This window comes from Lampetra fluviatilis, chromosome 10 (assembly GCF_964198595.1).
Source record: "Lampetra fluviatilis chromosome 10, kcLamFluv1.1, whole genome shotgun sequence".
In the NCBI taxonomy this organism is placed as follows: domain Eukaryota; kingdom Metazoa; phylum Chordata; class Hyperoartia; order Petromyzontiformes; family Petromyzontidae; genus Lampetra; species Lampetra fluviatilis.
Genome location: NC_136284.1, coordinates 3,892,696 through 3,918,958, shown reverse-complemented (window position 1 = coordinate 3,918,958; position 26,263 = coordinate 3,892,696). Strand labels below are relative to the sequence as shown.

General features: G+C 49.6%; 1 protein-coding gene across 2 annotated transcripts in view; it reads left to right on the top strand.

Moving 5' to 3' along the window:
- Positions 1 to 26,263, top strand: part of LOC144934439 (uncharacterized) — a 68,996-nt gene that overhangs the window by 32,115 nt on the left and 10,618 nt on the right. For both annotated transcript variants that reach the window (XM_078860190.1, XM_078860191.1), the window contains exons 15-30: positions 349 to 417; positions 4,505 to 4,573; positions 5,174 to 5,242; positions 5,407 to 5,475; positions 6,161 to 6,229; positions 7,721 to 7,792; positions 11,910 to 11,978; positions 12,962 to 13,033; positions 14,571 to 14,639; positions 18,196 to 18,264; positions 19,227 to 19,295; positions 20,680 to 20,748; positions 21,650 to 21,718; positions 22,491 to 22,559; positions 23,664 to 23,732; positions 24,841 to 24,921. In XM_078860190.1, coding sequence (XP_078716316.1) covers positions 349 to 417; positions 4,505 to 4,573; positions 5,174 to 5,242; positions 5,407 to 5,475; positions 6,161 to 6,229; positions 7,721 to 7,792; positions 11,910 to 11,978; positions 12,962 to 13,033; positions 14,571 to 14,639; positions 18,196 to 18,264; positions 19,227 to 19,295; positions 20,680 to 20,748; positions 21,650 to 21,718; positions 22,491 to 22,559; positions 23,664 to 23,732; positions 24,841 to 24,921 — 1,122 coding nt within the window. The remainder of the gene's footprint in view (positions 1 to 348; positions 418 to 4,504; positions 4,574 to 5,173; positions 5,243 to 5,406; positions 5,476 to 6,160; positions 6,230 to 7,720; positions 7,793 to 11,909; positions 11,979 to 12,961; positions 13,034 to 14,570; positions 14,640 to 18,195; positions 18,265 to 19,226; positions 19,296 to 20,679; positions 20,749 to 21,649; positions 21,719 to 22,490; positions 22,560 to 23,663; positions 23,733 to 24,840; positions 24,922 to 26,263) is intronic.

Genomic DNA, 26,263 nt, shown 5'->3' with positions numbered 1-26,263 from the left:
GTTGTTTATGTGAAGGCAGTGGTGGCACTGTGGCTCGTGCAACGGTGCCTTGATCCCTCGCAACATGGGTTTGGTTTCTGGCCACGAGTGACATCAGTAGCCAGCGAAATACCAACCTGTCTCAACTCGACCGTAAATGAACACGTGGTGCAGTGTGTACGCATCAGCTGTGCGGAGACAAAGGCGGCTGGGCGTGGCTCGAGTCAGACCATCCCCTCGTGTGCACCGAACAGCCCTAACATCCTTGAACAGGCAACACGGGGGGGACGGGGGGGGGGGTTCTTTAACATGCATGTTGTATGTTATTCGTATGAACGTGTGCCTGCGTTGTCCGTCTGTGCTGTTCAGGGTGCACCAGGAGCTCAGGGACAGCCGGGCGAGAGAGGCCTCGCAGGGGAAGGGTTTCAGGGCGCCAAGGTTCGGGTCGCACGATGCGCCGCGTCACACACGCAACAAAGACAAAGATCCCCCGTGTAGCCTCAACAGACTGTTGGGGCAAGTGCTGTTAGCGAGTAGCACCTATGCAGGCCGGCACGGCACACGACAGGGTGGGTGGCCAGAACCACGCCCGACCGGCTTTGTCTTCCCAGTGGCGATGTTCTAACGCACCGCACCAGGTACTCATTTGAGGATGAGCCGACCTAGGGGAGGCCCAGGACCGGTTCAGATAATGAATCGTCACTGGTGTTGATGGTCGCGAGCGGGAATCGAACCCAGATCGCCGGGTTGGTAGTGCAGCACCCTCACCGCTACACCACCGCCGCCCCACACACACGCACGTGATAACCCTCTCAACAACCTCGTTCTCGTTCTACGCACGTGATAACCCTCTCAACAACCTCGTTCTCGTTCTACGCACGTGATAACCCTCTCAACAACCTCGTTCTCGTTCTACGCACGTGATAACCCTCTCAACAACCTCTATCTCGTTCTACGCACGTGATAACCCTCTCAACAACCTCGTTCTCGTTCTACGCACGTGATAACCCTCTCAACAACCTCGTTCTCGTTCTACGCACGTGATAACCCTCTCAACAACCTCGTTCTCGTTCTACGCACGTGATAACCCTCTCAACAACCTCGTTCTCGTTCTACGCACGTGATAACCCTCTCAACAACCTCGTTCTCGTTCTACGCACGTGATAACCCTCTCAACAACCTCGTTCTCGTTCTACGCACGTGATAACCCTCTCAACAACCTCGTTCTCGTTCTACGCACGTGATAACCCTCTCAACAACCTCGTTCTCGTTCTACGCACGTGATAACCCTCTCAACAACCTCGTTCTCGTTCTACGCACGTGATAACCCTCTCAACAACCTCGTTCTCGTTCTACGCACGTGATAACCCTCTCAACAACCTCGTTCTCGTTCTACGCACGTGATAACCCTCTCAACAACCTCGTTCTCGTTCTACGCACGTGATAACCCTCTCAACAACCTCGTTCTCGTTCTACGCACGTGATAACCCTCTCAACAACCTCTATCTCGTTCTACGCACGTGATAACCCTCTCAACAACCTCGTTCTCGTTCTACGCACGTGATAACCCTCTCAACAACCTCGTTCTCGTTCTACGCACGTGATAACCCTCTCAACAACCTCGTTCTCGTTCTACGCACGTGATAACCCTCTCAACAACCTCGTTCTCGTTCTACGCACGTGATAACCCTCTCAACAACCTCGTTCTCGTTCTACGCACGTGATAACCCTCTCAACAACCTCGTTCTCGTTCTACGCACGTGATAACCCTCTCAACAACCTCGTTCTCGTTCTACGCACGTGATAACCCTCTCAACAACCTCGTTCTCGTTCTACGCACGTGATAACCCTCTCAACAACCTCGTTCTCGTTCTACGCACGTGATAACCCTCTCAACAACCTCGTTCTCGTTCTACGCACGTGATAACCCTCTCAACAACCTCGTTCTCGTTCTACGCACGTGATAACCCTCTCAACAACCTCGTTCTCGTTCTACGCACGTGATAACCCTCTCAACAACCTCGTTCTCGTTCTACGCACGTGATAACCCTCTCAACAATCTCTATCTCGTTCTACGCACGTGAACCCCAGACACCCTCGCAGCAGCAGCAGCAGCAGCGGCTTTTGTCTGCGAGCCGTCGAACAAAGTGGTCACCTCAACGCGATGCGCGTTCAGATGCGCTTCTGCAGCCGTCTCTAGAACGTTCTTCCTTCCGATATTAGGAAGCCACTGGAGCTATGCACTTTTAAATGTAGATTGAAAACGAATTTCTTGATAATTTCTTTTTTGTGTTTAGTTTATTGTCCTTCCCCGACACTTCCGATTAGCACGGTTGGCTACATACGGTGCGAAAGAAGTTCAACATACATACCTTATGCACAAATGGAACAAATGGAAAATTAAAAACTCTCCAGTGTGCGACTGTGGTCATCCAGAACAGACCGTACTACACGTAACGATATGATGGCCGCTCCTTAAATACGAAGTAGACCATCGCAGCGCTCCACTAACGCTGCTCTTGACGCGGTTTTCTGGCGTGACCAACTGAATGTGGATTGTAGTGGTTGCCTTGCTTCTACAGCAGTCACACGAAATAAGATGTTCTTTTAAATCCTTTATATTAAGTTCGCTTGCTTGCTTGCGTGCTTGTGCGCTTGCTTGCTTGCTTACGACCGTGCAAATCTTTCGGCCGTTTTTTAACCCACTTCCCGTGATCCAATCGAGCTGACATTTTCCACACAGACTCGTTGTGCGTGACAATTAATTTTCGTGAAAATTTTTTTTCCAAAATTTTACACTGTTTAGGGAATTTTTTTTAAATATTTAATTACCAATTGCCTAATGCTGGCAGACAATCATCTGAACCATAGGTGGCAGCCATCTCAAGCCAGAGGACGAGAGGACTCTAGCCGCCACGCATATAAAGGATTTAGAGTGAAAAACTTTGTTTTTACGGGTTAATTTTTTATCTCACAAACACAATACAATAGCAGAGAGAGACAAAGAAAATGGCGAAAGACAGTGAGTGGGAAGACAAGACGGGGCAAGATCATGAAGCAGAAATCAGATCGAAACATGTTCGCAAAGTGGCAACGCGATTGCATTTTTTTTACTTTTCTCCTCGTTTCGCAGGACGGAGCCGAGGGATTTTGGACGCTGCGGTTTCAGGGGCTTGAGTCGCGTGTATCCCTGTGCTTTGGGTGGTGGTTTTACACCTGCTCCACCAATTTATTAATTTCCTGCAGGAATCTCCCTGCTAATTAGCCTGGGATCACGCGCTGCCCTGTTACGTTTCATAAGCTGATCAATCTCAACCAACACTCACTTTCGAAGACAGCCGTAATTTCTTCCATAAACATACGGCGCCTTCGTCGTAACAATAAACGGTGCGCGTCGTGTGAGCATCTATTGGCTTTGTGGTGTTTACCAACTCTGAAACTGATGGGATTGAGTCAATTTAATATAATAAATGCATAGTTTATAAGTCTCATCTTAAACATCAGAATTCAAATGCTAATGAAAATTACCAAACAAACAAAAAAAATCTCAATTACTGAAAATCGGCGATGACGCAAGCCCAGCGGTAGCTCGTTTGTTGCAGAGTTATCGCAGTTCGAATCCGGTAGGCCACCCTGGTTATTGCTGCGGGTATTTTTATGCAAACACTATGTGCCACTTGTTTCTCAGTGGATGTTAAAAGGTGCCCCGACATCTTTCGAGGCGAGCAGTCCCTTGTGTGCCTCCGTTCAAAAAAACGCAAATTACTCAATTGGGATTTTAAACGGAGCGAATTGGCCCCCGATTGCAAAATTACTGCAGAATTATGTCCGTGATTCACGGCGCTCGCACTACAGCCCTGCGCTATGAGAACGGCGCTAATACCAAACGTGCCCAAATTATTATTATTATCATCTCCTGTTTGTTACTTGTCCACGTTTGACCCACAGGTAATATGGGCCATCATCACTGTGACAGTCCAAGCGGAGAGAGTGAGAGTGGTTGGCTCGTTGCCAGCAGGACTTGGACTCTCTGCCGGGGCTTGTCGGCACAAATATGTCATTAGACGACCAAATCCCACTGAATTTCGTCTCAACTTGTCGGATCTCGGAAGCTAAGCAAGGGAGAGCCTGGCTACTACTTGGAAAGGGGAATTTCCTCGCCATTCCCGGTGTTGTGCCCATGACCAAATTAACCGGAATTTTGCGGCCGATTTCATAGCATCTCAGGAGCTGAGCTTTGGGCTAGATCCTGGCTGCCGCTTCGGATGGGTGACCGCCATGCATAGCAGGTGTTATAGTATGTGGCGCTATGTTGTGGCCAGCAGAGGGCAGTACAGCAACATTTAATGTTGTATCATATTTCTGTGCCCCCCACATATATATGTACTCCCTGCCTCAAGCAACACGCACTGAGTCGGCGTGGTGAATTGTGATTCGGTGTAAGGCCAAAGTTGTACAGTACACGGATGAGCTATTTGTTTTTCTAAGCGAACAAAGTGACATGAATTGTGTGCTGATTGCGTAGGGAGACCGAGGAAACGATGGCCCACGGGGCCCCTTGGGGCCGGCGGGTTTCGGACAGAAGGGCGACAAGGTGAACCCCGTCACTCGATTCCTCCGCCAACACTCGCCGGGGAACACGCCATTCCTCCCACTCATTGTTTATAATTTTCGTTAATTTTCTCTGATGTCTGTCTGGTCTTAGATGTTAGCTACCTCGCCTGGTATGCAGGAGGTCGGGGGTTTTATCCCGTGTGTATTCGGAGTTTGTGTGTTCTCCCCGTGGTCGCGTGGACATTTTTTCGGGTCCTCCGGTTTTTCCTTCCACATTTAAAATCAACATCACGCGTTTAGAGTATTTGGCTGATGTAAATGTCCATATGATAAGACACTTGGTTGAGCTCTCAATTGTGACCAGGTGGCTTCTGAAAAAGAGCTACATAGCTCAGTGGACCTTACCTGTTGAAAAGAGTTAAACATACAGCGCATTAACACAAAGCACACATCGGATAGAGTCCTCCAACGCATCTGTGAAAACCGTCCGGTTGCAACCAAGCCCTGGTCGTACGATTAGAGCGACACGGTTGTGATTTGGTCTGACCGTGTCGTTTTGTCGGCACGAGTGTACGTGCGAGCGCGCCTACATTTCCCCGTCGATGTGCTGTGCGTTGATCGATGCTCTCCTGTCACCCAGGGGGAGCTGGGGTTTCCAGGACCTGCAGGATCCACGGGGCTGTCAGGAAAAGGTCTTCCAGGGGACAAGGTAGCGGTCGCCTCCCTTTGAGGGCACTGTCAAACATTGCCGAGCGTTGACGTCTCTTTATGGAGATAAATAACAGCGGTCGTCTGCATTTGTTAATGTCGGCGTCTGTTTTTGACTTGCATTCTTCAGTCTGGTGCAACCTGTACTATGTTGTCTCTTGCAAGGGAGATCAAGGCCCCAGGGGCTTGCCGGGCCCAAGAGGTCCTCCTGGTGAAGGCATTCCTGGACCCAAGGTATCAATAATTTCACTGCAAAGGACGATCACTCTTTATGCATGACAACACCGCACCTTCGATTAGCGTGGCTGGCTACGTATGGTGCGAAATAAGTTAAACATACTAAATCTAAACTCGTGTTATTTTACCAGGTAAGGCGCACTGAGATATATAGCTCTTTTTCAGCAGCATCTAAGCCACAAATGATAGCTCAATGAAGTGGCTTATCATGTGGACATTTTTAGTAGTCAAATACTCTCAGCGCATGTTTGTAAATGTGGAGGTAAAAACCAGAGGACCCCGGAGAAAAATCCACGCGATCATGGGGAGAACATGCAACTGCAAATGTACAGGCATCAGGGGTCAGGATCAAACCGATGACCTCCTGTATACCAGGCGAGGGAGTTAACATCTCGCCACCGTGGGGTAAAAAGGTGGTACTGTAATCCCACCTTTTCAAGACGTTTGGCCACCGTGGAAGGGTGAGGCTCAATACCCTCAGGATGGACTCTCTGTAGCTCTATCTTGTCAAAGTCCTTCCAGCAGCAGTAGGAGTGAGCCAGACATTGCAGGGCTGCGCCTTCACCGCTTACCTTTAACTCTGATATTCCAATGCTATACTTGGGACATTAAGGGAAGGGCGCTGTGGGATGGTTGTGAGCGGCGCGTGGAAGGGTTTGCCCCGGTGATGTTGCTCCCGCAGGGGATCCAAGGCCTACGGGGAGACCTGGGACCATCCGGCATCGGCCTGGAGGGCCCGCCGGGCCCAAAGGTGAGCGGCACCTGCCTCGTGTCACTTCTCCCCCGCAACATTCCACCGCCTGTTTCTCACCCTCTCTGTCTGGCTGTTGGGCAGCGGACTTCGCTACACTCCCGATTGGAGACAGCGGCAAAGCCGGAGCTTTTATTTCAGTCGCGATGCGCCCGTCACCTTCCAGGCTCAACTCTGCTTCGCTCGCGAGATCCGGTTGATTTGGTCATTCACAGGCTGGGGATCTCTATGCGTACGGGATGTAACATATCATAACGTGACGGCTTCTGGGGCTCTAAAAGCCGAGACCCCCAATTAACCTCTAAACCCCCGATACCTGGCACCGGTTTTCTCCCAAGTTTGGGCACACGGTCCACGTCATCAACGCACTGTGCAGTCGCCCCAGAGGAGTAGCTGTCGAGTGTGCAGGCGGTGCAACTGCGCCGGGGCTTGTGGGGCCGGGTGAGACCCAAGGCGCCGGGCTATAAAGAGAGGGCGGCAAGGGGACCCCCAAATTTAAATCCTGACATCAGGGGGCCGTGCAGCCGACGCCACTGGATGGCGCTGCAGTCGCAGCCAAAGCTTGTGCCCAGCAAAGGGCGAGCCCCGACCTCGTAAATGATGCCGTGGAAAGACTCCGCATCATCACACATCGCCCGATCGGGAGGAGACCGGTAAATAAATGACGAGGAGATCGTTCATCGTCCGTCTCTCTTTCACTCGCTTTCTGTTGGTTGTGTGCTCTGCGTCAACACAACACCGCGCGTCACGGGGAACGTTTTTATCTGAGGCCAGTGGGAGGTCGCTCATTCACCTCCACTGCCCTCGCGGTCTGGAACTCCCTTCACCTCAATCGTCCGCACCGTCCGTGCTGTCCCAACTTCAGTCCAGCCTCAAAATCATCCCTTATCTCCTCTGCCTACGACTCACTGCCTCGCTAGAAAATAAACATTCCCACCCACGGCTTCTTCATACGCGGTCTTATTTTAGATGCTATAATAATCCAGAATTGTGTTGTCGTAAAACATTCCTTTAGCATTTATTCAATCTAATAAACCCAGGGCCAGGAGACCAAAACCAGTATCGGCGTGGGAGAGTCAGATTGGGGAGTGGGGGGGGGTGTGCCTCCCTTATGATGCCACGTTGAGATGATACTCTTAGTTTTTTCGGTAAAGTCACGTAGGTAAAAAATGAAATTAAAATTAATAAAAAAATAAAATAATAAAAATCACGACGTTTCGGAGGCAACACAAGTCTCCGTCATCAGGTGGGACCGTCACAACCAGATTTGCTGTATCAAGTGATCTGGCTGTGACGGTCCCACCTGATGATGGAGACTTGTGTTGCCTCCGAAACGTCGTGATTTTTATTATTTTATTTTTATTAAATTTAATTTAATTTTTTACCTACGTGACTTTACCGAAAAAAATAAGAGTATGAATCATTGCAGTCACGAAAGCTTCAAATCTAGAATGAATACGTTGAGATGATGTTTCCGTTGCGACGTGGCAGGGAGAACTGGGAACTGCGGGCCTCAGCGGATTGCCTGGGCAACGTGGAGACGATGGCGCTGACGGGCAGAAGGTACGCAGCAGCGGCGCCACGGTCACCGACGGTGAAAATCGAATTCCAAGTGAAACGGCTCGTTATGGGACCTCCTTTGCTCGTACCAAAATATGAGAATGTTTTCCCATTTTTTTCTGGCGTCCTCTGGTCTAACACCGTTTGAGACGAGGCTCCAAAGAAAGCTGTCTCTGGTGTGGACCAATTCGTTTCAAAGACAATGCATATATTATCAGAGTATGTTTTTTTTGTTTGCATTCTGACCACAAGTATTGTGGTTAATGCAGACATGATTCCTTGTAAGAGGTTTCAGTTTGGTGTTTTAAAATCTTAACACTTTTTTTGTTGCCAGAAAAAAGGGGAAAACCTATTCTCATGAAACGGCTCGGTAGCAGGAAGGGCGAGAGGGCACGTTGTTAGGGGACTGAGCACACTGATCTGCCAGACCCCAACAACAACTGACCCCTGATCCTATCTCCACCTCTTAGCTGCACCTCTGGACCCCGTTTCTCCCTCGATCGAATTTGACGTTCGGTCTTCGCGTCGCCCTTGCTGATCACCCCGCGGTCCAAAACACATCCATCTCACCGCCATTAAAGGCCTTTGTCTCGGCTACGCATTGATTTTATACAACGAGCCGATCCTTTGTCCTGCGGGTCCTGCAATTCCTCTTGCCGTGGCCTGGTGATTTAATTAAATTGTGCAACGCGTAAGTGCGATCATCGTGGGAATTCACTTCCGACTGTAAAGCACTGTGCGTGGTGGTCTCGAGTGGCCGAGCGGTGAATGCAATTGAAGTTCCCTTGGCTGTGTTGCCTCATCAGGAAGCGTCGCTAACGGGGGGGAAAACCCCATTCCATTTGCACCACATTGCAACCCACGAATAAGTTTGATTCCCCGCCACGGCCAGCGTCAATAGCGAGCGATATCTAAATCGGCGGAAGACGGCTGCGGTGAAGTATGGTCGAACAACCTCCACCACCGACGTGGCAAGGGGAGGCCTTCATCAAATAGCTGTAAATTGGCAAATGGTTCTAAATGATGATGAATTATTACGTCAATACAACATGTTACAACTCATTAGGCATAGGTTTTATAACCATTACGTAATACTTGTAAGACATGAAGCTTAATAATTAAATTATGTGCTAACCATTGTGCAACTTTGACTCCATTAGGAGTACAGTACATCAAATAAAAAAAACCTTAACACTGCCGCAATATTTTTTTTAAATACCAAAGGCGAAAATTTCGGGAAGTGTCTCTTCTTCATAGGACGTAGGAACAAACAGCAATAATTGGTAAGGATTCATTATTGGTGTGTAGTAATGCGCGGTATATTCAGTGGGTGCGGGTTGTGTTGGGATGTCGGTGGTCACGCGGTGGACACTTTGCTGCTCCCCGCCCCACGCGCCCCCCGGGACGCTCTGCCCCCCGCTGTCCCGCAAGGCCCCCCGCTGTCCCGCAAGGCCCCCCACTGTCCCGCAAGGCCCCCCCCCTCCCCCCGTGGGAAGTGTGCCGCAGAATTGTTGCACCGCTGTCACAAAACACGAAACATGTTTAAACTATGGGACCTTTTTTGTGCCACGGTCAAAGTGATGAAACAAACAATTAATAGGTATATACCTACGTGACTTTACCGAAAGAACCAAAAAGTATGGATTCCTGCAGTCACGAAAGCTTCAAATCAAAATGAATAAGAGGTTGTACCCTCTCTGGCAATGAAACGGCCTTCTTTCCCGGCTGGTGAAAGTGCAGAAGAAAGCTGTCTCTGGTGTAGGCGAATCGGTTTCAAAGACAAGGCATTTTTTTTTATCAGAGCATGAATGTTTGCATGTTTTGCTACAAGTACGTGTGGTCAATGCAGACTTGATACCTTGCAAAAGTTATCTATTTTGTGTTTGAACATTTAACTCCTGTTTTATTTCCAGAAAGGAAAAAACCCTTTTTTTTCATAATTTTAAATGCTTGCAGAAAAGGTCCCATAGATATAACTGCTCGACCCGATATATAAATGCTTTGGTATGTGTATTGTCTTTGTACTGTCCGCCTTTTGGCGTTCTCTGCTCTGGCACTGGAAGTGAGACAAGGCCATAAAGAAGGCTGTCTCTGGGGTAGGCCAATCGGTTTCAAAGACAACGCAAATATTTTCAGAGCATGTTTTTCTGTTTGCATGTTTTGCCACAAGTATCTGTGATTAATGCAGACTTGATGCCTTGCAAGATGTTTCTACTTGGTGTTTGATCACAACGCCTCCTGTTTTATTGCTAGAACGGGGCAAACGCCTGTTTCTTTTTATGCATTTTCTTCACCAGATGTTTAACTGCGAAAAATATGTCGAGGGTGTTTGGCAGTGAAAGCAACGTGGGGGTGGGGTGTGGGGGTGGTGGATCCACGTGCCGCTTAAACCCGGCCGGCTGCCCTGCGCCCCCTGCTGGCGAGAGGCCGGGAGCCCTCGCGTGTTTTGGTCCGAGCTGGAACGTTGATCATGGGGACGGTGTCAATATAACACATTCCTCCTGCGGAGGGAGCTGGTAGGAACGTTGGGTTGCTCGGTCAATGGCCAGGGTCAACGGCGGCGTGGTGTATTCCGCAAATATGCCCGACTGTGAGGGCGGGCACAAGCCGGCGTGAGTAGGTTAAACGTTGAGTTTTATAAGGGCACCACGGGGTGACCAGCCCCTCCCCACCCAGCCCCTCCCCACCCTCCCCACCCAGCCCCTCCCCACCCTCCCCTCCCCACCCAGCCCCACCCAGCCCCTCCCCACCCAGCCCCTCCCCTCCCCACCCAGCCCCTTCCACCCTACCCAGCCTCTCCCTTGCACGACGGACAGACGGACACAATAATTCCCTGTGGGCTGGTGTAACCAGGAGGTTCCTACCAGTATAAGAATAGGTTTTACCCTCTCTGGCAATGAAACAGTTGTGTTAAGATGTTAAAACACCAAAACTGAAACCTTTTGCATGGAATCGTGTCACTGCATTAACCTCATGTACTTGTGGTGAACATGTAAACAAAAACATGCTCTGGTCTCACACTGTTTGAGACGAGGCTCTAAAGAAAGCTGTCTCTGGTGTGGACCAATCAGTCTCAAAGACAATGCGTTTACTACCAGAGCATTTTTTTGTTTACATGTTCACCACAGGCATATGTGGTTAATGCAGACATGATTCCTTGCAAGAGGTTTCAGTTTTGGTGTTTTAACATATTAACACAATCGTTTTATTGCCAGAAAGGGTAAAACCTATTCTTATATCTGGAACGTTGAGTTCACAAGAACAGCCCCCCCTCCACCCCCATAAAAAAAACTATCCGCCTTGTTGTGAAAGATCCAACGCAGAAGAGCTCTGGTTTTTATCTTCCACGAACCCCCACGGTCCACCCTAAGCCACATCCGCACAAACCATGCCAGCAGATGCGGATACCTGATGCACGAATGGAGAAATTAAAAACTCCCCCAGTGTACGATTGCGGTCACCCAGAACAAATCCTACAATAACGACGCAATGCCCGATCAGCGCGGTGTGCTACGTGTGGTGCGAAAGAAGTTCAACGCACATTCTAGCGATACACTGTTCCGTCGCTCCTGACGCAGTTATCTAGCTTGACCACCTGAATGTGTAATTGTCAGCTGTTGCTCTGCAACTACATCAGCAGCCAGAAGAAGTGCGCATTGGCTTTCACGATGAGACGAGCGTGTGTCTTTGTTGTGGGGAGTTCGATTCTCGGTCATGGTCAACACCGGTGACGATTATCTGAAGCGGTCGTGGGCCTTACCCTACGTCGACTCGGCCTCAAATGAGTACCTGGTGCGGTGTGCAAACATCTCCACTCGGGAGTCAAAGGCCGCAGGCCGTGGTGCTGGCCACCCACACCCTCGTGTGCCATGCCACCTTTCATAGGTGTTCGCTAACAGCGCTTGCCCCAAAGGTCTCTTCCGGCTATATAGGGGTGGATCTTTGTCGATACAGTGTATAAATGGAAAGCACATTTACCACAAAGTGTAACTTACAGAGGAAGTTGTTTCTCCCTTGTTTCATCTGCACAGCTTAAGTCAAACCAACGGTCCTTTGTCGTGGTCTTCGGTGCGTCGTCGTTGGGAATTCCGTGGCTGTTTTCACGTCTGTGTCCATGCAGGGAGAGACTGGTTTGGCTGGGCCCCGCGGGCCAGACGGGCCACCAGGGATTGGCCTGCAAGGGGAAAAGGCACGTGGTGACTCCCTTTGGCCTTCTCTCCATACGTGTTCCTGGGTCGTACCACACGATGTTCGGGATGATGTCCGACGTTTTGTTCCACGTGCCGGAAGCTTCTTCCGGGAACTGATTTAGACGTGAAACCGGTTCCTGACGAAGCTCCCAGTAGAATGGTCGAAACGTCAGACATCGTGCCGAACGGCACGCGGTGGGTGATGTGACGGTTAATTTTGTGCAGTCATTGGTGATGGGATTGAGTCCATCTCATTTCATCGCGCGAGACTCACACAAAGAAACATAGACTAGTATAGACTCACACAGAGACTCATAGACTAACATAGACTCACACAGAAACCCATAGACTAACATAGACTCACACAGAAACCCATAGACTAACATAGACTTACACAGAGACCCATAGACTCACATAGACTTACACAGAGACCCATCGACCAACATAGACTCACACAGAGAGCCATAGACTAACAAACTCACACAGAGACCCATAGACTCACAAACGGACCCATCGACTAACATAGACTTACACAATGAACCACAGACTCAAACACATACAGCATGGAAACTGCAGCCGTCTATAATGTGCACAGCAGCATCCTCCACATCACCGCAGTTGCTCTCGATCCAACAATCGTTTCATTCAGCGCAGCATTGAAGCGCACGACTGCACGTTGTCCCCACGATTATGAAACACTGCTCCCATTAGTTTCGGTAGTTTGTCAACTTCGCCAAAGCCGTGCTGCTCTATTGCGGAGATATCCATGGTGACGACAGCGTTCACGCCAGAGGTCGCAACCGGGTACCCGATACCCGTACCCTACCTGATACCCGGCTACCCGTACCCGACCGGGTACGGGTACCCGTTTGCGACCCAAGGTGCGGCCGGGTACGGGTAAGGAATCAAAACCCGTTTGTGACCTCTGGTTCACGCCACTCGCTGGCTCGCAGTGTGATCGTGAATCGTTCTTCGCCCGCAGGGAGACCATGGCCCAAGGGGACAAAAGGGCTTTCCGGGCAGCCCAGGCCCGGTGGGAGTCACGGGGCCCAAGGTGAGCCGCGATCGTCGCACGGAGGCCACCGTGAGCCGCACACACGCAGCGGCTGTCTACCTGTCTGGTTGACACGTGATGTATGCATGTATGTACGTTGAACTTCTTTCGCACCGTACGTAGACAAGCTTGCTAATCGGAGGTGCGGGGGAAGAACAACAAACAGAGCAGTTCTAAAGAAATGCGTTTTCAATCTAGATTTAAAAGTGCAAAGCTCCAGTGGCTTCCTAATATCGGAAGGAAGAGCGTTCCAGATTGCTGCAGAAGGGCACCTGAAAGCGCGCGATGCGGTGACCGTCTTTTGTTCGATGGCCAGCCAAAAGCCGCTGTGATGTTGACCGGAGTTCACGTGGTGTTGGTTTATGCTCCTTGATGCGATCAGCAAGGTGTTGTGGTTCATTTGTGGCAAGCGCTTGTGTGTAATGAGCGCGACCTTATAATGCATTTATGTTTTCTGTAAGTGGTTCGTAACCTTTATTTTATTCATCATTACGTTCTCTGTATTTTATTCCAAGATCTTATCCCGATTGTGATATCGCCGTCATGCCATGCAACGACGAATCCATTCGACTCCCCCAGAACACCGCAATCGTCTACGTTAGAGAATGGTCCCACAGAAGTGTATATCACAGAACTAATTCTAAGATCACATTAAGTGGCCCGCTGGCCCTCACATGAGAGGCCAGCGGCACTTTCACAAATGCTTGCCACAAAGACTATTGATCCTCGAACGATAGTCAGTCACACTGGAAATGTTGTATTCTCAGAGCTGGTAGTTATACAAATTAAATGTCGTCATCGGTGATTGTGCTGAGACCATTAAATCGCCGCGCTTGAGGACTTCAAGAGGTCAAAGCCCACTGAGATAACGGGTGCCTTTTACAAGAAAGGCCTAGGGGTATAACGAGGATGAATAGGGCACAGGAAAGCAATCGCTGCAGCAAATTAGAACAGTGCAACATGTTATGCTCGACTCAGTACCTCATGGTTTTACATCACATCTACATGCAACTGCATGTCAACGCGCTTTACAGACACAGCGGTGGGCATAGTTAATCTACTTCATTTATCAGTTGATGATACATGTGCCCGTATCCAATTTTATTCCGTGGAACTGATGGGTCCACGCTTAAATGATTGTTAAAATTGTGCACTCTTACGTTTGGGGCCTGTCAGCGTCGGTTTTGAGCCATGTCACAGGTTGTCAAGATTTTTCTGATTACTGGGCCCTCTGTAAAGGGCTGCTGATCATTAGGGTTGCCACTTTTTCAGGCACAAAAAACCAGGACATATCATGGGCAAGAAGTTCTCACAATCCCAGAATAGGGGACAACTACATGTAAATAAGTATTTTTTAAAAATTGGGACTTTAATATTTAGTGACATGGGAAGATTTAGAGATTTTACGGGACAGCTACCTCCCAAAAAAAAGAGGTTGCTCCTGGAAAACCAGGACAGGTAGCAAAGCCCAGCATATATGTGTTGCACTATTTAACACATTATGTTCACCGAGTTGCTGTGTGTGGTGGTGGCACAGGGCCCGCCAGGGCTGCCGGGGGTCGTCGGCTTGCCAGGGCCCGCGGGCCACGGCATCGTGGGCCCAAAGGTAAGGCCCAAGTCCGTGAGTGCCGGCGGGTTGATCCTGTGGCCTTCACAGCACCGCTGGGATGCTCTGCGTGACCCGCACACTGTGTCGCTGCCCCCCTTCGCTGAACACACAAACACGCCGACAAAGATCCCCGATAGCCTGAAAGGGACTGTTGAGGCAAGTGCTGCTAGCGGGCACCTATTCGGGCCGCTGTGGTGCACGAGGGGACCGTGTGGCCAGCACCATGTCTGGAAAACCTTCGTCTTCCCAGTGGCGATGTTTACACACCGCGCCACATATTAATGGCTGATTCGACCAGGACTCGTGTTAATATCATTCGCCACCGATGTTAGCCGTGGGCGGAAATCATATTTAGGTTGAAGGTTTCTAAGGGGCAGTTTTTTTTTACCTATACGTCACCACCTATAGCCACCCATAATTTTGGCTAATTTCCCTGTCGGCGGCAATGGAGGCATCTGCCCAGTTTTCCTCAACGAACACCGTCAACATGAGATTCGGCCCCGAGCAAAGAAAATCAATGAGTGGAAAAAAAACCTGAGAAGGCCATACGCAGCTATGGGGTGGAGCATATAGTTAGGAGGCAGCTACAATCGCAACCAAAATCTAGGCCTAGCCCTCACCATAAAAAAAAACAAGAAAACCCTTCAAAAATACTAGGCTAAACTCACCATAACCATAGCCGGGCAGTCATGAGCACTTTTGCTGCTGCAATTCTATTTTAGCATAATTATGGCAATATGCTCGGGTAGCTGAATGCCAATGTCGAGGTCTGCTCACCACGAGAGTGCTTCAGGAGAGAGTTCGTGTCGTGTTGCTGTTCCTCCTCCGTCCAAGGGGCACAGACTACAATGGTTGACTACATGGTCCATAGATTTTGGTGACGTGACCACAGTTCCTGTCACTGACACTCAACGTTAACCCCACCCTTGGCACTTTGCCAAGCACCGTTTTTGTATTTATGTTTGCTCTTCACTTTTGTAAGTTACAGTGCCTCTATTTGTATATTTGCTATCCCCACTTCGAGAGTTGCACGCAAATCTCGGTCACAGTTTTCTACTTTTGACTAAATGCACTCCAGCACAATGTCAATATTCCACGCCCAATGATGATGCACTGTGCGTAGTTGATATTGTTTAACCAGGTGAGAGAAATCAAGAGACCAGGATTAGTCTCATGTGCAAAGAGTGACCTGGTCATCAACAAATAGCAATAAATAAATAGCAAGGACAGTTAAAAACCACGCGATCACATTCACCGGATCATGCTTCATTGCCACTTTGAGGCAGGCTGATGCAATGCAATAATATAGGCACTACAGATGCACTACACGAGTGACAAGTTGATATTTGTTCAAGTTATTTCCCTGGATATCTCCCTTTGCAAGGGTGTTCACCAGTGGCGGCTCGTGACGTGTCCACTAGGTGGGGCTGTTCTGAGTGACCTCTGACAATGTGGTGTGCTAAGTAAGAAAAGCAGCTCGTCATGTTATTGGCCTTCCCGTGAAAGTTCTATAACTGTCTTATCTACCGACGGTAGGCATTTATAAACAATACGAAACAAAACAACAAAGCACTAAAATGCTGTCCCAATGACCTTCAAGTCCACACTACACAAACACCTTTGACGCCGCCACAAGCCGTCACCTGCTCTACTTGCACGGTGCAACCTCGCGTCGTGACACCGTCGTCTCATTACAGCCATGGGCGACTTTTTCACCGCCCTGAACTGGTTTCAAACGGCGTGGCTACAATGCTAGAAGATCATCGCAACGAATGAAGGGAAATCTCTCACTCGGAGGACGCCTTCACAGCCGCCCCAAGCCGAGACCTCCCCAAGGCTCAAATCAGACCGTGGCGTTGCAGCGGTTTCTAATATGAACGACTTAAAATGTTGTCGTCATTAGGCAATTCACGTTGAAATAATCATATTTTACTTTCTTTAAACACAATTTTTTTTAATGGAAAAGTATATTTTATTCGAAAAATTATTTCTCATCTCCATCTGCTTGGATCCCATACTTACTATCAGCTCAATTCTGGAAAAGACGACTGTACCTTCATGCGTAGCTTTTGTAATCTGTGAAATAATATTTACTTCAGTGGCAATCGAAGTGATCCATAGCTCTCACAGGCCAATGCCGATATATTGTTTAATCGTGGAAATGATGCAAACTATTAACAAGGTTTAAACAGCTCCACTGAGATTGCATGAAAATGTAACAACATACAAATCAAAAGCGAGACAGCCAAGGACATGCTTTGAACAAAATGAGTCACAATGATATTACTAAATATTTTCCAATAATATAATTTGTGAAATGAAGGCATTGGTGTTCCAACGTCCCGAGTGGACGAGCCACGCCTGGCGTCCACCAGGGGGTCAAATGACACAGCAAACACGTCATAGCACCTGTACAGATACGTTTAAACCCAAAATATATACACTATATACAATTATGCAAAGGCGTACATCTATTTATACAGCCTGAAGAACAGGCACACGACAGCACACATAAACATCACAACGCAGTTACATAAACATCACCCCGCAGTTACACACTTGAACGTCACACTGCGGTCACGCACATGAACAATACACCGCAGTAACATACATGAACATTGCGTTACAGCCACACTTTAACATATCACCGCAATCACACGCACATTTGAATAGCATACCAAAGGCACACACACATGAACATCATACTGCAATCAAGCATGTAATACATGGTGCATACAGCAGGTTCATAAACAATTTCTCCAGCTGTAACAGTTACAAATGTCGTGCAAGTGTGTGTTTAATTCAGTAGAGACTCGTGGAATGGTTCGGTGTGTCTGGGGATCTCGGTTCCGTGGCTAGCCAAAAGCCGATCACGAGGATGATCAGAGTTTGCGTGATTGTTTATGCTCCTTGACGCGATCAGCAAGGTTTCGTGGTTCATTTGTAATGATTGCGACCTTATGATGTATTTATGTTTTCCGTAAGTGGTTCGGTAGCCTTTATTTTAATCATTACGTTTTCTGTATTTTTTCCCCACGATTTTATCCCGATTGTGATATCGCCGTCGTGTCAATCAACGACGAACCCATTCGACCCCCCGCCCCTCTCCAAAGCAGCGCAATCGTCTATGTTCGACAACGGTCCCGCAGAACTGGATATCACAGAACTAATTTTGAGATCCCAACAAGTCTCCGTCTATATTCTTAGTTCTTTCGGTAAAGTCACGTAGAAGGGAAATAATAAAATAATAAAACAATAAAAATATAAAACAACAAAAATTCTCACGACGTTTCGACTGCAACACAAACAATCCACACTGTGGATTTCACACCTGATGATGATTGCTTGTGTTGCAGTCGAAACGTCGTGAGAATTTTTATTGTTTTATATTTTTATTATTTCCCTTCTACGTGACTTTACCGAAAGAACCAAGAATATGAATCCCTGCAATCACGAAAGCTTTAAATCAAAATTAAAAAAGTCTCCGTCTGTCTGGGGATCTGGGTGTGAGCGAGAGGTGTGTGCTTTGTTTGTGATGCTTTGTATTTTTCAGGGCGAGCCGGGCCCTGCTGGGCCTCAGGGGCTCATAGGTGAGATCGGGATTGGCCTGCAGGGACCAAAGGTGTGTTGACTGCCTTTCTAAATACACCCTGGGAGAGCCCAAGGGGTGGGGTGATGGACTTCTGAAGATAAGCCAAGCAGACAAGTGTTTATTGTTCAGGCCCTTTTGTCAATACACTGCTGGATGAAGGCCCTCCCACACAACATTTCGGTCACGGGGCTTTGTTATGACCATACTTCACCACAGTGGCATAGCGTGGTTGTCATGGGCCCTGGAGCAAGGAATGAAATGGGGGGCCACCTGTAGAGCTTTTGGAGCCTGGCACCTGGGCCCCTTCCTGCCCGTGTCCCCCCCCCCCTCCCAGTGCAATTGCACCACCTGCGTGCTCTATAGCTACGCCACTGCTTCACCATCTTGGTCAGAGTGTGTATGTACGTGTGTTGAACTTCTTTCGCGCCGTACGTAGCCAACCGTGCTAATCGGAGGGTGCGGGGAAAGGACAACAAACTAAACACAAAAAGCAGTTCTGAAGAAATGAGTTTTCAATTTAGATACAAAAGGGAGAGCATTCCAGTCGGAACGCAGAAGTGCATCAAAAAGAGCGCGATGCTGTGACCGTGTAGTGGGCGGGGGGGGGGGGGGGGGAGTCCTGGTCACTGATGTTAGCCACGGCTGGGATTTAAACTCCATTCACCGCTAGGTTCATTGTGGAGTGCACTCACCACCGCACCCCTGATTCTCCATGCTGCCCACTATCCGCGTAAGCCCTCTCTCAGAGCCAAGGCTCGCTTCTCAGGGCATCAGAACGCATGACCCGTGGCCTGCGTCCGTGAACGCTGTGGGTGGCGTGCCACCGTTCGATCATTGATCAGAATTATTTTCCAGGGCAAGTGCCCCAGTGTGACTTTGAGCCTTAGGCATTCTGAGCCAGTCGCATGATCGCTCATCCTTGCAGTGAGTTATTGCATTGTCAAAAGTTGACCACTGTGATGCACCCTGCATGCGAACGGATGTTTTTGCAGGGGGAGAGAGGATTCCCAGGTGCGATCGGACCCCAAGGCGGCAAGGGAGAGGGCTACCCAGGCCCCCAGGTGAGTGCAGGCATTTCAAATCCATTGAAATCACGAGCCGAGCCTGGCAGATTCTCACCTGCCTAACGTAGACCTCGTGAAATTTCACCCTTAATCAGAGGCGGGGTGTGGCAAGATGTTAACTATATTGCCTGGTATACAGGAGGTTGTGGGTTCGATCCTGACCTTGACGCCTGCTGTATAGTTGGAGTTTGCATGTTCTCCCCGTGGTCGCGTGGATTTTTCTCTGGGACCTCCGGCTTGTCCTCTTCACATTTAGAATCAAAATGCGCTTAGAGTATTTGGCTGCTCTACATTTCCACATGATAAGCCACTTCGTCGAGCTATCATTTGTGGCCAGGTCCGTTCATGAAAAAGAGTTAGATAGCTCAGTGGGCCTTACCTGCTAAAAATATAAAAATGTAATAGTGGTCGGCATGGGCCTTGTTGCAAAGGATGAAGTCGGGGCCCATTCTGAAATTGTGCTCAGCGCCTGGGCGCGCGAGTGCAGTTGCACCGCCTGCTGTACCACTCACTCGATAGCAATGCCGCAGCTCTCTGTCGCGACATGGAAACAATGCTTGGGAGAGTCACGTTCTAACGGTGCTGATCTTGCCAACAGTGAATCCATAAATCTGCTCGGCAAAAGCATTTCACCTGACTCGTCGTCACAAATCTGGCTTAGGGGGCATCGAGGATCTCCATTTTTTTTCCTCACCGGTGATCATTTGCTGCTGCTGCTGTACTAAGTGCGAGTTCGGGCCAAAGTTGGAAACTGCGGCTACTTTAGGGCTGGAGCTCCGAGTTCCAACATGACCGTGATGGATAGATTCCAACATTAAGCGGCTTAATGGACTGATGGCTCTCACGCACACCAGTCACTCCGTAACCATCGTTCAGTCACTTCCTTGTTGCTCTACTATCGCTGCTACCACGACCGCAATACTCCAATTGATCTCGTGGACTTCACGCCCATCTCGGGGACCCGTTCTACCAGATTGATCACTTCATGTCATCCACACAGTGTTCAACCACTGTACGTACTGCAGGTCAAAACATTTCTCTTCCATCTCCTTCCCTCGGAAAGCTCAACTTTGAATCTCCCTCCCGTCATTCCCCTATCCCAGGTTTCTTGCTCAACAAAACGGAGCGCGGTTACGCTCCAAATCTGCCATACGATCGTCGCTGGCCCTTAGTTTCCGGCTGTGTGCGTTACCGGGCCTTTTATGTCTTGGCTATTAAATCCCCCTCTCCCCATAAAATATACATTTGCACGCGACGTGTATACGTTTGCACGGCGGCTCCTATTTGAATGCGCTTCAGGCGGCGCGATGACTGAATGTGTCTCGCGTCGTCGCCGCTGAACCCGATCTCTGTGCTGCCGGCCCTCTTCGACGACTCCCAGGGCCTGCAGGGCCTGCCGGGATTCAGGGGCGAGCCGGGACTCGAAGGCGTCGGGCTGCCCGGTTCAAAGGTGCCGTGCTGTCTTTTTGTTGTTGTTGCAACCTCCAGTGTTTGTCCACTCGTCTGTGCCCTGCATAACACGCGATGCACTTATCAGATAAACACATACGGGGCCCCCGCCCCGCCTGTCAATGCACTGTTGGATGAAGGCCTCCCTCCATACCTCCACGAGCCGGTCAGTAGGAGAGTGGCCAGGACCTGGCTTAGACATCGCACGCCACTGATGTTGGTCGTGACCGGGAATTGAGCTCAAATGTACCAGGTTGATAGAGCAGTGCGCTCACCACTGCACCGTAGAGCTCTCACCCCTTGCAAACATGTACATGATGTGCATCTGTGCTATGTATTGCTCTTTTTTTGTAGTGGTGCTTAATAACACGTAAATGTACATGGCAACACCTGAGATCCATGCACAGTTTGTGGTACTTCAAAACAAGCGTGACACGCCATTCAGTTGGCACCGATCCTTTCATCTCCACCCTTCATCTTTTAATGAAATTATTGGGTGATGCTGCTGCTGCGCCTTCGGCAGTGGTGCACAGTGGACAAAAAACTGAATACAGTTGTTAACAATACTGTGGCCTTAAAAGAAAAGCATATATATAAAAGACGACATTTCAGTAATGGCCCTTCTTCATAGCAGAACAATTCTATGATATTTGTTTTGTTCTTTTAAGCCAATATCTTATTTATGAATGCGTTAACTTCGTATTTTTTGTTCATCATACAAACGAGGTACTGTAGGACGAAACGACAAACAATATAAACGTGATGGCAAAAACGGGACGAAAAATGATCGACCCTTGAATTGAATGACGACGCTGAAATCTGACAGCTCAACGGAGGTGAACCGATCGATGCCTTGGTATGTCACAGACGCAAGTCATCGCCGCGTACTCCTTCCTTTTCAGGGGGACACCGGGAGCCGGGGATTACCGGGAGGTCGGGGCCCCCCAGGAGAGGGACAGCCTGGTCCAAAGGTAACACTCGAGGATAACCGCGTTCCCGCATTGTGTGGGTTTTGAATGAACGCTGAAGGTGGGTTTGGTTAGATTCTCCAGCATTGTCTGTTTTTGGGAAGTGCCGTACCATGGTTGGCATGGGCCATCTCCAACACACAACCGGTGTGCTGAACTAGTAACTATTTGGCATGTTTTGTTTACGTGATAAACCTTAGTGATTGGCTGTGTCGGGTGGTGGCGGGTTTAACAACACATTTATATTTACGCGATATAACCCCAAAAAATATCTTATTATGCATAATATTGGTCGCTAAAGCCTTCGTTTTAAACTTAATGGGCCCTGATGTAAGGAAATTAAATGCATCCTCTCCCTCTGTTCTACCACTGGCCCCTCTTGTCACGTCTCCGCGTGCCTATGGTGAGTTTCAATGCGTGCGTTTCAAACAACGTAGGCCGAGGCGTCTTGGTGTCACCCGAGCAGGTCACTTGCCACACACACCCACCAATCACAGCCACCCGACTGCACAACTTGACATTGCCACTCCTCCTGGGTCTCAACAATCTCCCACCGCTCTGGGCAAATGCCGACGTCGTCTGAAGCCGGCACTGCCAGGGCCGCAAGCCAAGAGCCAGCCCCCCCCCATCCCTCCCACCTTCCCCACTCAACGTAGCCCTTTTCCTGGGCCACTCTGGCCCTGCACGCTCGATAGCTACGTCGCTGAGTTTGGGATGTGATTGCGTTCGTTTGAAACATCTCCGCGTGCGATTGTTCGCCGTGCGCCTGGCGCAGGGAAACGTCGGCCGGCAGGGTCCACCTGGGCCCCATGGACCGTCTGGGGAGGGCATCCAGGGAGCCAAGGTACACAGCGTCCACAAGTGACCAGCCACCACCACCACCACCTAAGCTACCACCAGCACTGCCGCCACTACAACCACCAGCACCAGCACCATCACCACCATCACCGGCACCGCTACCACAATCGTATTAATAATCACCACACAATCACTACAACCGTCGCTGCCACCATCACAACCATCATATGAATAATCACCACCATCATTACCACTACTGCCACCAAAACTACCACCACTGCCACCAATTCCACCACTGCAAGTGCTCATATATTATTTACTCCACAGGAAATAATCACGCTGCACCTTCTTTCGTCATAGCCATAAGATTAATTGCCATTTATTTTATTTTACAATGAACGCTGTTCATTATTGCATTCTCATGTTTAAATGTACGCAACATTAAAAATTAAATGAAAACTGCCTCCATGGCCAATATTTGCGCAAAGCGTGGGCCTGTTATTGAAAATCTAACGGCGCAGGTCAGAAAGAGCTTGCTCCCGCCACTGCTAAGTGGCAGGGTCCCGCTAGAGGGAGCTCTATAGACACCCCTCTAGAGGTTAGTTCGGCCTACTCTTCCACTCTGGCTAGACATCTTGGGGAGAGGGCTTTAAGAAACCCACCCCGTTGTTTCTGGCTGCCGCGCCAGGAGATAAAATGGAACCGGCGACCTCTAGGTTGCAAGTCCAGTGTGCTAACCATCACACCATGCCAGCATCTGATATTGATATTATATACACACATATATTTGGGTATTTCGGAGTGGGTTATATGTTTGTTCAAAGGCAGGGTTACTGATAAATGTGTGTGTGTGTGTGACGATTGTCTGAACCGGCCCTGGCCCTCCCCTAGGTTGACTCGGCTTCAAATGAGTACCTAGTGCAGTGTATAAACATCGCCACTAGGGAGACAAAGGCGGTCGGGCGTGGTGCTGGCCACCCCACCCCCTCGTGTGCCTTGCCGCCCTTTATAGGTGCTCGCTAACAGCACTTGCCCCAACAGTCTGTTAGGGCTACACGGGGGATCTTTGTTTTAATGTGTGCTTGTCCCCGTGCCGGCTGCTCTCTTGAGGCTCATTCGCTGGGGGTCTTCTCTCTCTGTTTCGTCCCAGGGGGAGCAGGGATTCCAGGGCCTCCCCGGACCACGCGGGCCCCTCGGGGAGGGTATCCCCGGACCAAAGGTGAGCAGCGTCCTGTGGGTCTGGCCCACGGCATAGACCTGGGTCCGATATTGACCTACGCTGTGACAAATAAACCACATTCCTGCGGATGGAGCTGGTAGGAACGTTGGGTTGCTCGGTCAATGGCCAGGGTCAACGGCGGCGTGGTGTGTTCCGCAAATATGGCCGACTGTGAGGGCGGGCACAAGCCGGCGTGAGTAGGTTAAACGTTGAGTTTTATAAGGGCACCACGGGGTGACCAGCCCCTCCCCACCCAGCCCCACCCCTCCCACCCCCCTCCCAGCCCATCCCTCTCCACCCAGCCCCTCCCCTCCCCACCCAGCCCCTCCCCACCCAGCTCCTCCCCACCCAGCCCTCTCCACCCAGCCCCACCCTCCCATTTTTGGATGCACGACGGACGGACGGACACAATAATCCCCTGTGGGCTGGTGTAACCAGGAGGTTCCTACCAGTATAACCACGATCTGTTTCGCAGTGCAGTGTAGTCAACTGTCAATTAACCAGGCGAATGTAGGGGAGCCTTGGCACAGATATAAATGAAAACACGGGCAATGGGAAACGCATGTAGATGAGACTACAAACCGTGTTTATCGTTTACTTCTGCAGAACGGTGGTGGGGTCGGGAGTGAAGGGTTAGAATGCGTCTCCATGTTATGTTTTGCTAATCTTATAGTAATCGGTTTTCTTGCCACCAACAACATCTCACTTGTGGCCACATGGACACTGAGGCGCTGATCCTCGACGAGTGAGGAACTCGACCAGACCAGCGTGCAAAGATAATACAATTTATGTTTTGCTAGTACGGTTAATCCACAACACGGATAATCTCCCCGTGGTTATTTGAGAGTTAGCTGCATATTCTTTATTAATGAGTGTTCATGGCTAGATTGATAGCATTAACTTTCTTACTGAGGTGTAAGCTGAGCTTTGTGTATTAAATTGCCATAGGATTTAAAATACGTTGTTGAAACAGAATTAGACACCACACACAAACACACACGCACGCAGACAAAGGAAACCCAGGGATGCGCTCTCACTCATCTTGTACTCTGAGCGCAAATCTCAATGGTGACGACCATGACTCAGAGGTTCGTGATGGCCGTGGCAGGGTGATCGAGGGCTGCACGGAGAGAGGGGTCGCAAGGGAGATGCGGGCGGCCCCGGGGAGAAGGGCTCCCTCGGTGCTATGGTCAGTGTTCGCATCCCGCACCCATCGTCACGCTTACAACCACGCCGAATCTTTTGGGCTTGTTGCTGTCGGCCTTCGGTCTCGTGTGCTTGTTGTTTGTTTGATCGGATTGTAGCGGAGTACAGTTTGTTTTGGCGGTGGTGGTGGTGAGCGGCGTGCATTTGTATTTTACCTGCATTGTTTTTTTTACGTGCGTCGTGATATTATCAGATGATTATAAGAAAACAAATGTGCTTGATCCGCGTACATGACGAGCCCGCAAACAATGCGACTCTTTCGCAAACACTGAAGCACGAGGAATGACCCCTGGAATGTTCCGTGTCTCAGCGACATGCCCCGGGTCAGCATGCCCGCATCCCGTGAGCCGCGAAGCTTTGTGGACTCGGTCTCCACCTTCTCGATGGGATCGACTGACCGATCCTATTCCATTCTATGGAAATGTGGATCGAATCGGCTTTGTTTGGAATTTAATTTTCGACAACATCCAAATTACATGACCGATCCTATTCCATTCTATGGAAATGTGGATCGGATCGGCTTTGTTTGGAATTTAATTTTCGACAACATCCAAATTACATGCTCGTACTAAAACAAGATACACTGGAGCGCACGGCCCCACCTCCCACACACAAACCTGCAGAGGTGGGACAAAGTCATTGTTATGCAAGTCCAAGTCGAGTCGCAAGTCATCAAATTCATGACACGAGTCTGACTCGAGTCCAAGTCACATGACTCGAGTCCACATCTCATAGGTGGGACAAAGTCATTGTTATGCAAGTCCAAGTCGAGTCGCAAGTCATCAAATTCATGACTCGAGTCTGACTCGAGTCCAAGTCACATGACTCGAGTCCACACCTCTGCAAACCTGGGCTTTGTTCCAGGTGAGCTATCCCTCAATCAGGTATCTGCTTGAACCCCGTATGCATATTGGCAGGACAAAGGTACGATTTGTTGGTAAATTGAGAAGCAGAATATTGTGCTGTACTCGAAACGGTTTATCAATCAGATTTCTCACAAAGTCACCGTGACACAAGCCACCACCCTACTACCGGCTTCGTTGTTATGCCCGTGCGCGCATTGCGGTGTCGCAATGGAGCTGGGTACCCACAAACCTCGAACGACCAAGCCTGCCTGGCTCGGCTTGTGCTGTGATTATACACATTCGGTCGTGGTGTGGTTCGTAGCCCAACGTTTGGACCCATCTAGGCCGTGGGTCACCCAGTGCAGTTGCACCGCCTACACACTCGATGGCCACGTGCGATTTCAACGCTGCAGCCAAAATACCTTTTGGGTTAGTGTGACCCGACTGTCCCGCTTACAGTAGCGCAATAAGGCGCCGTGT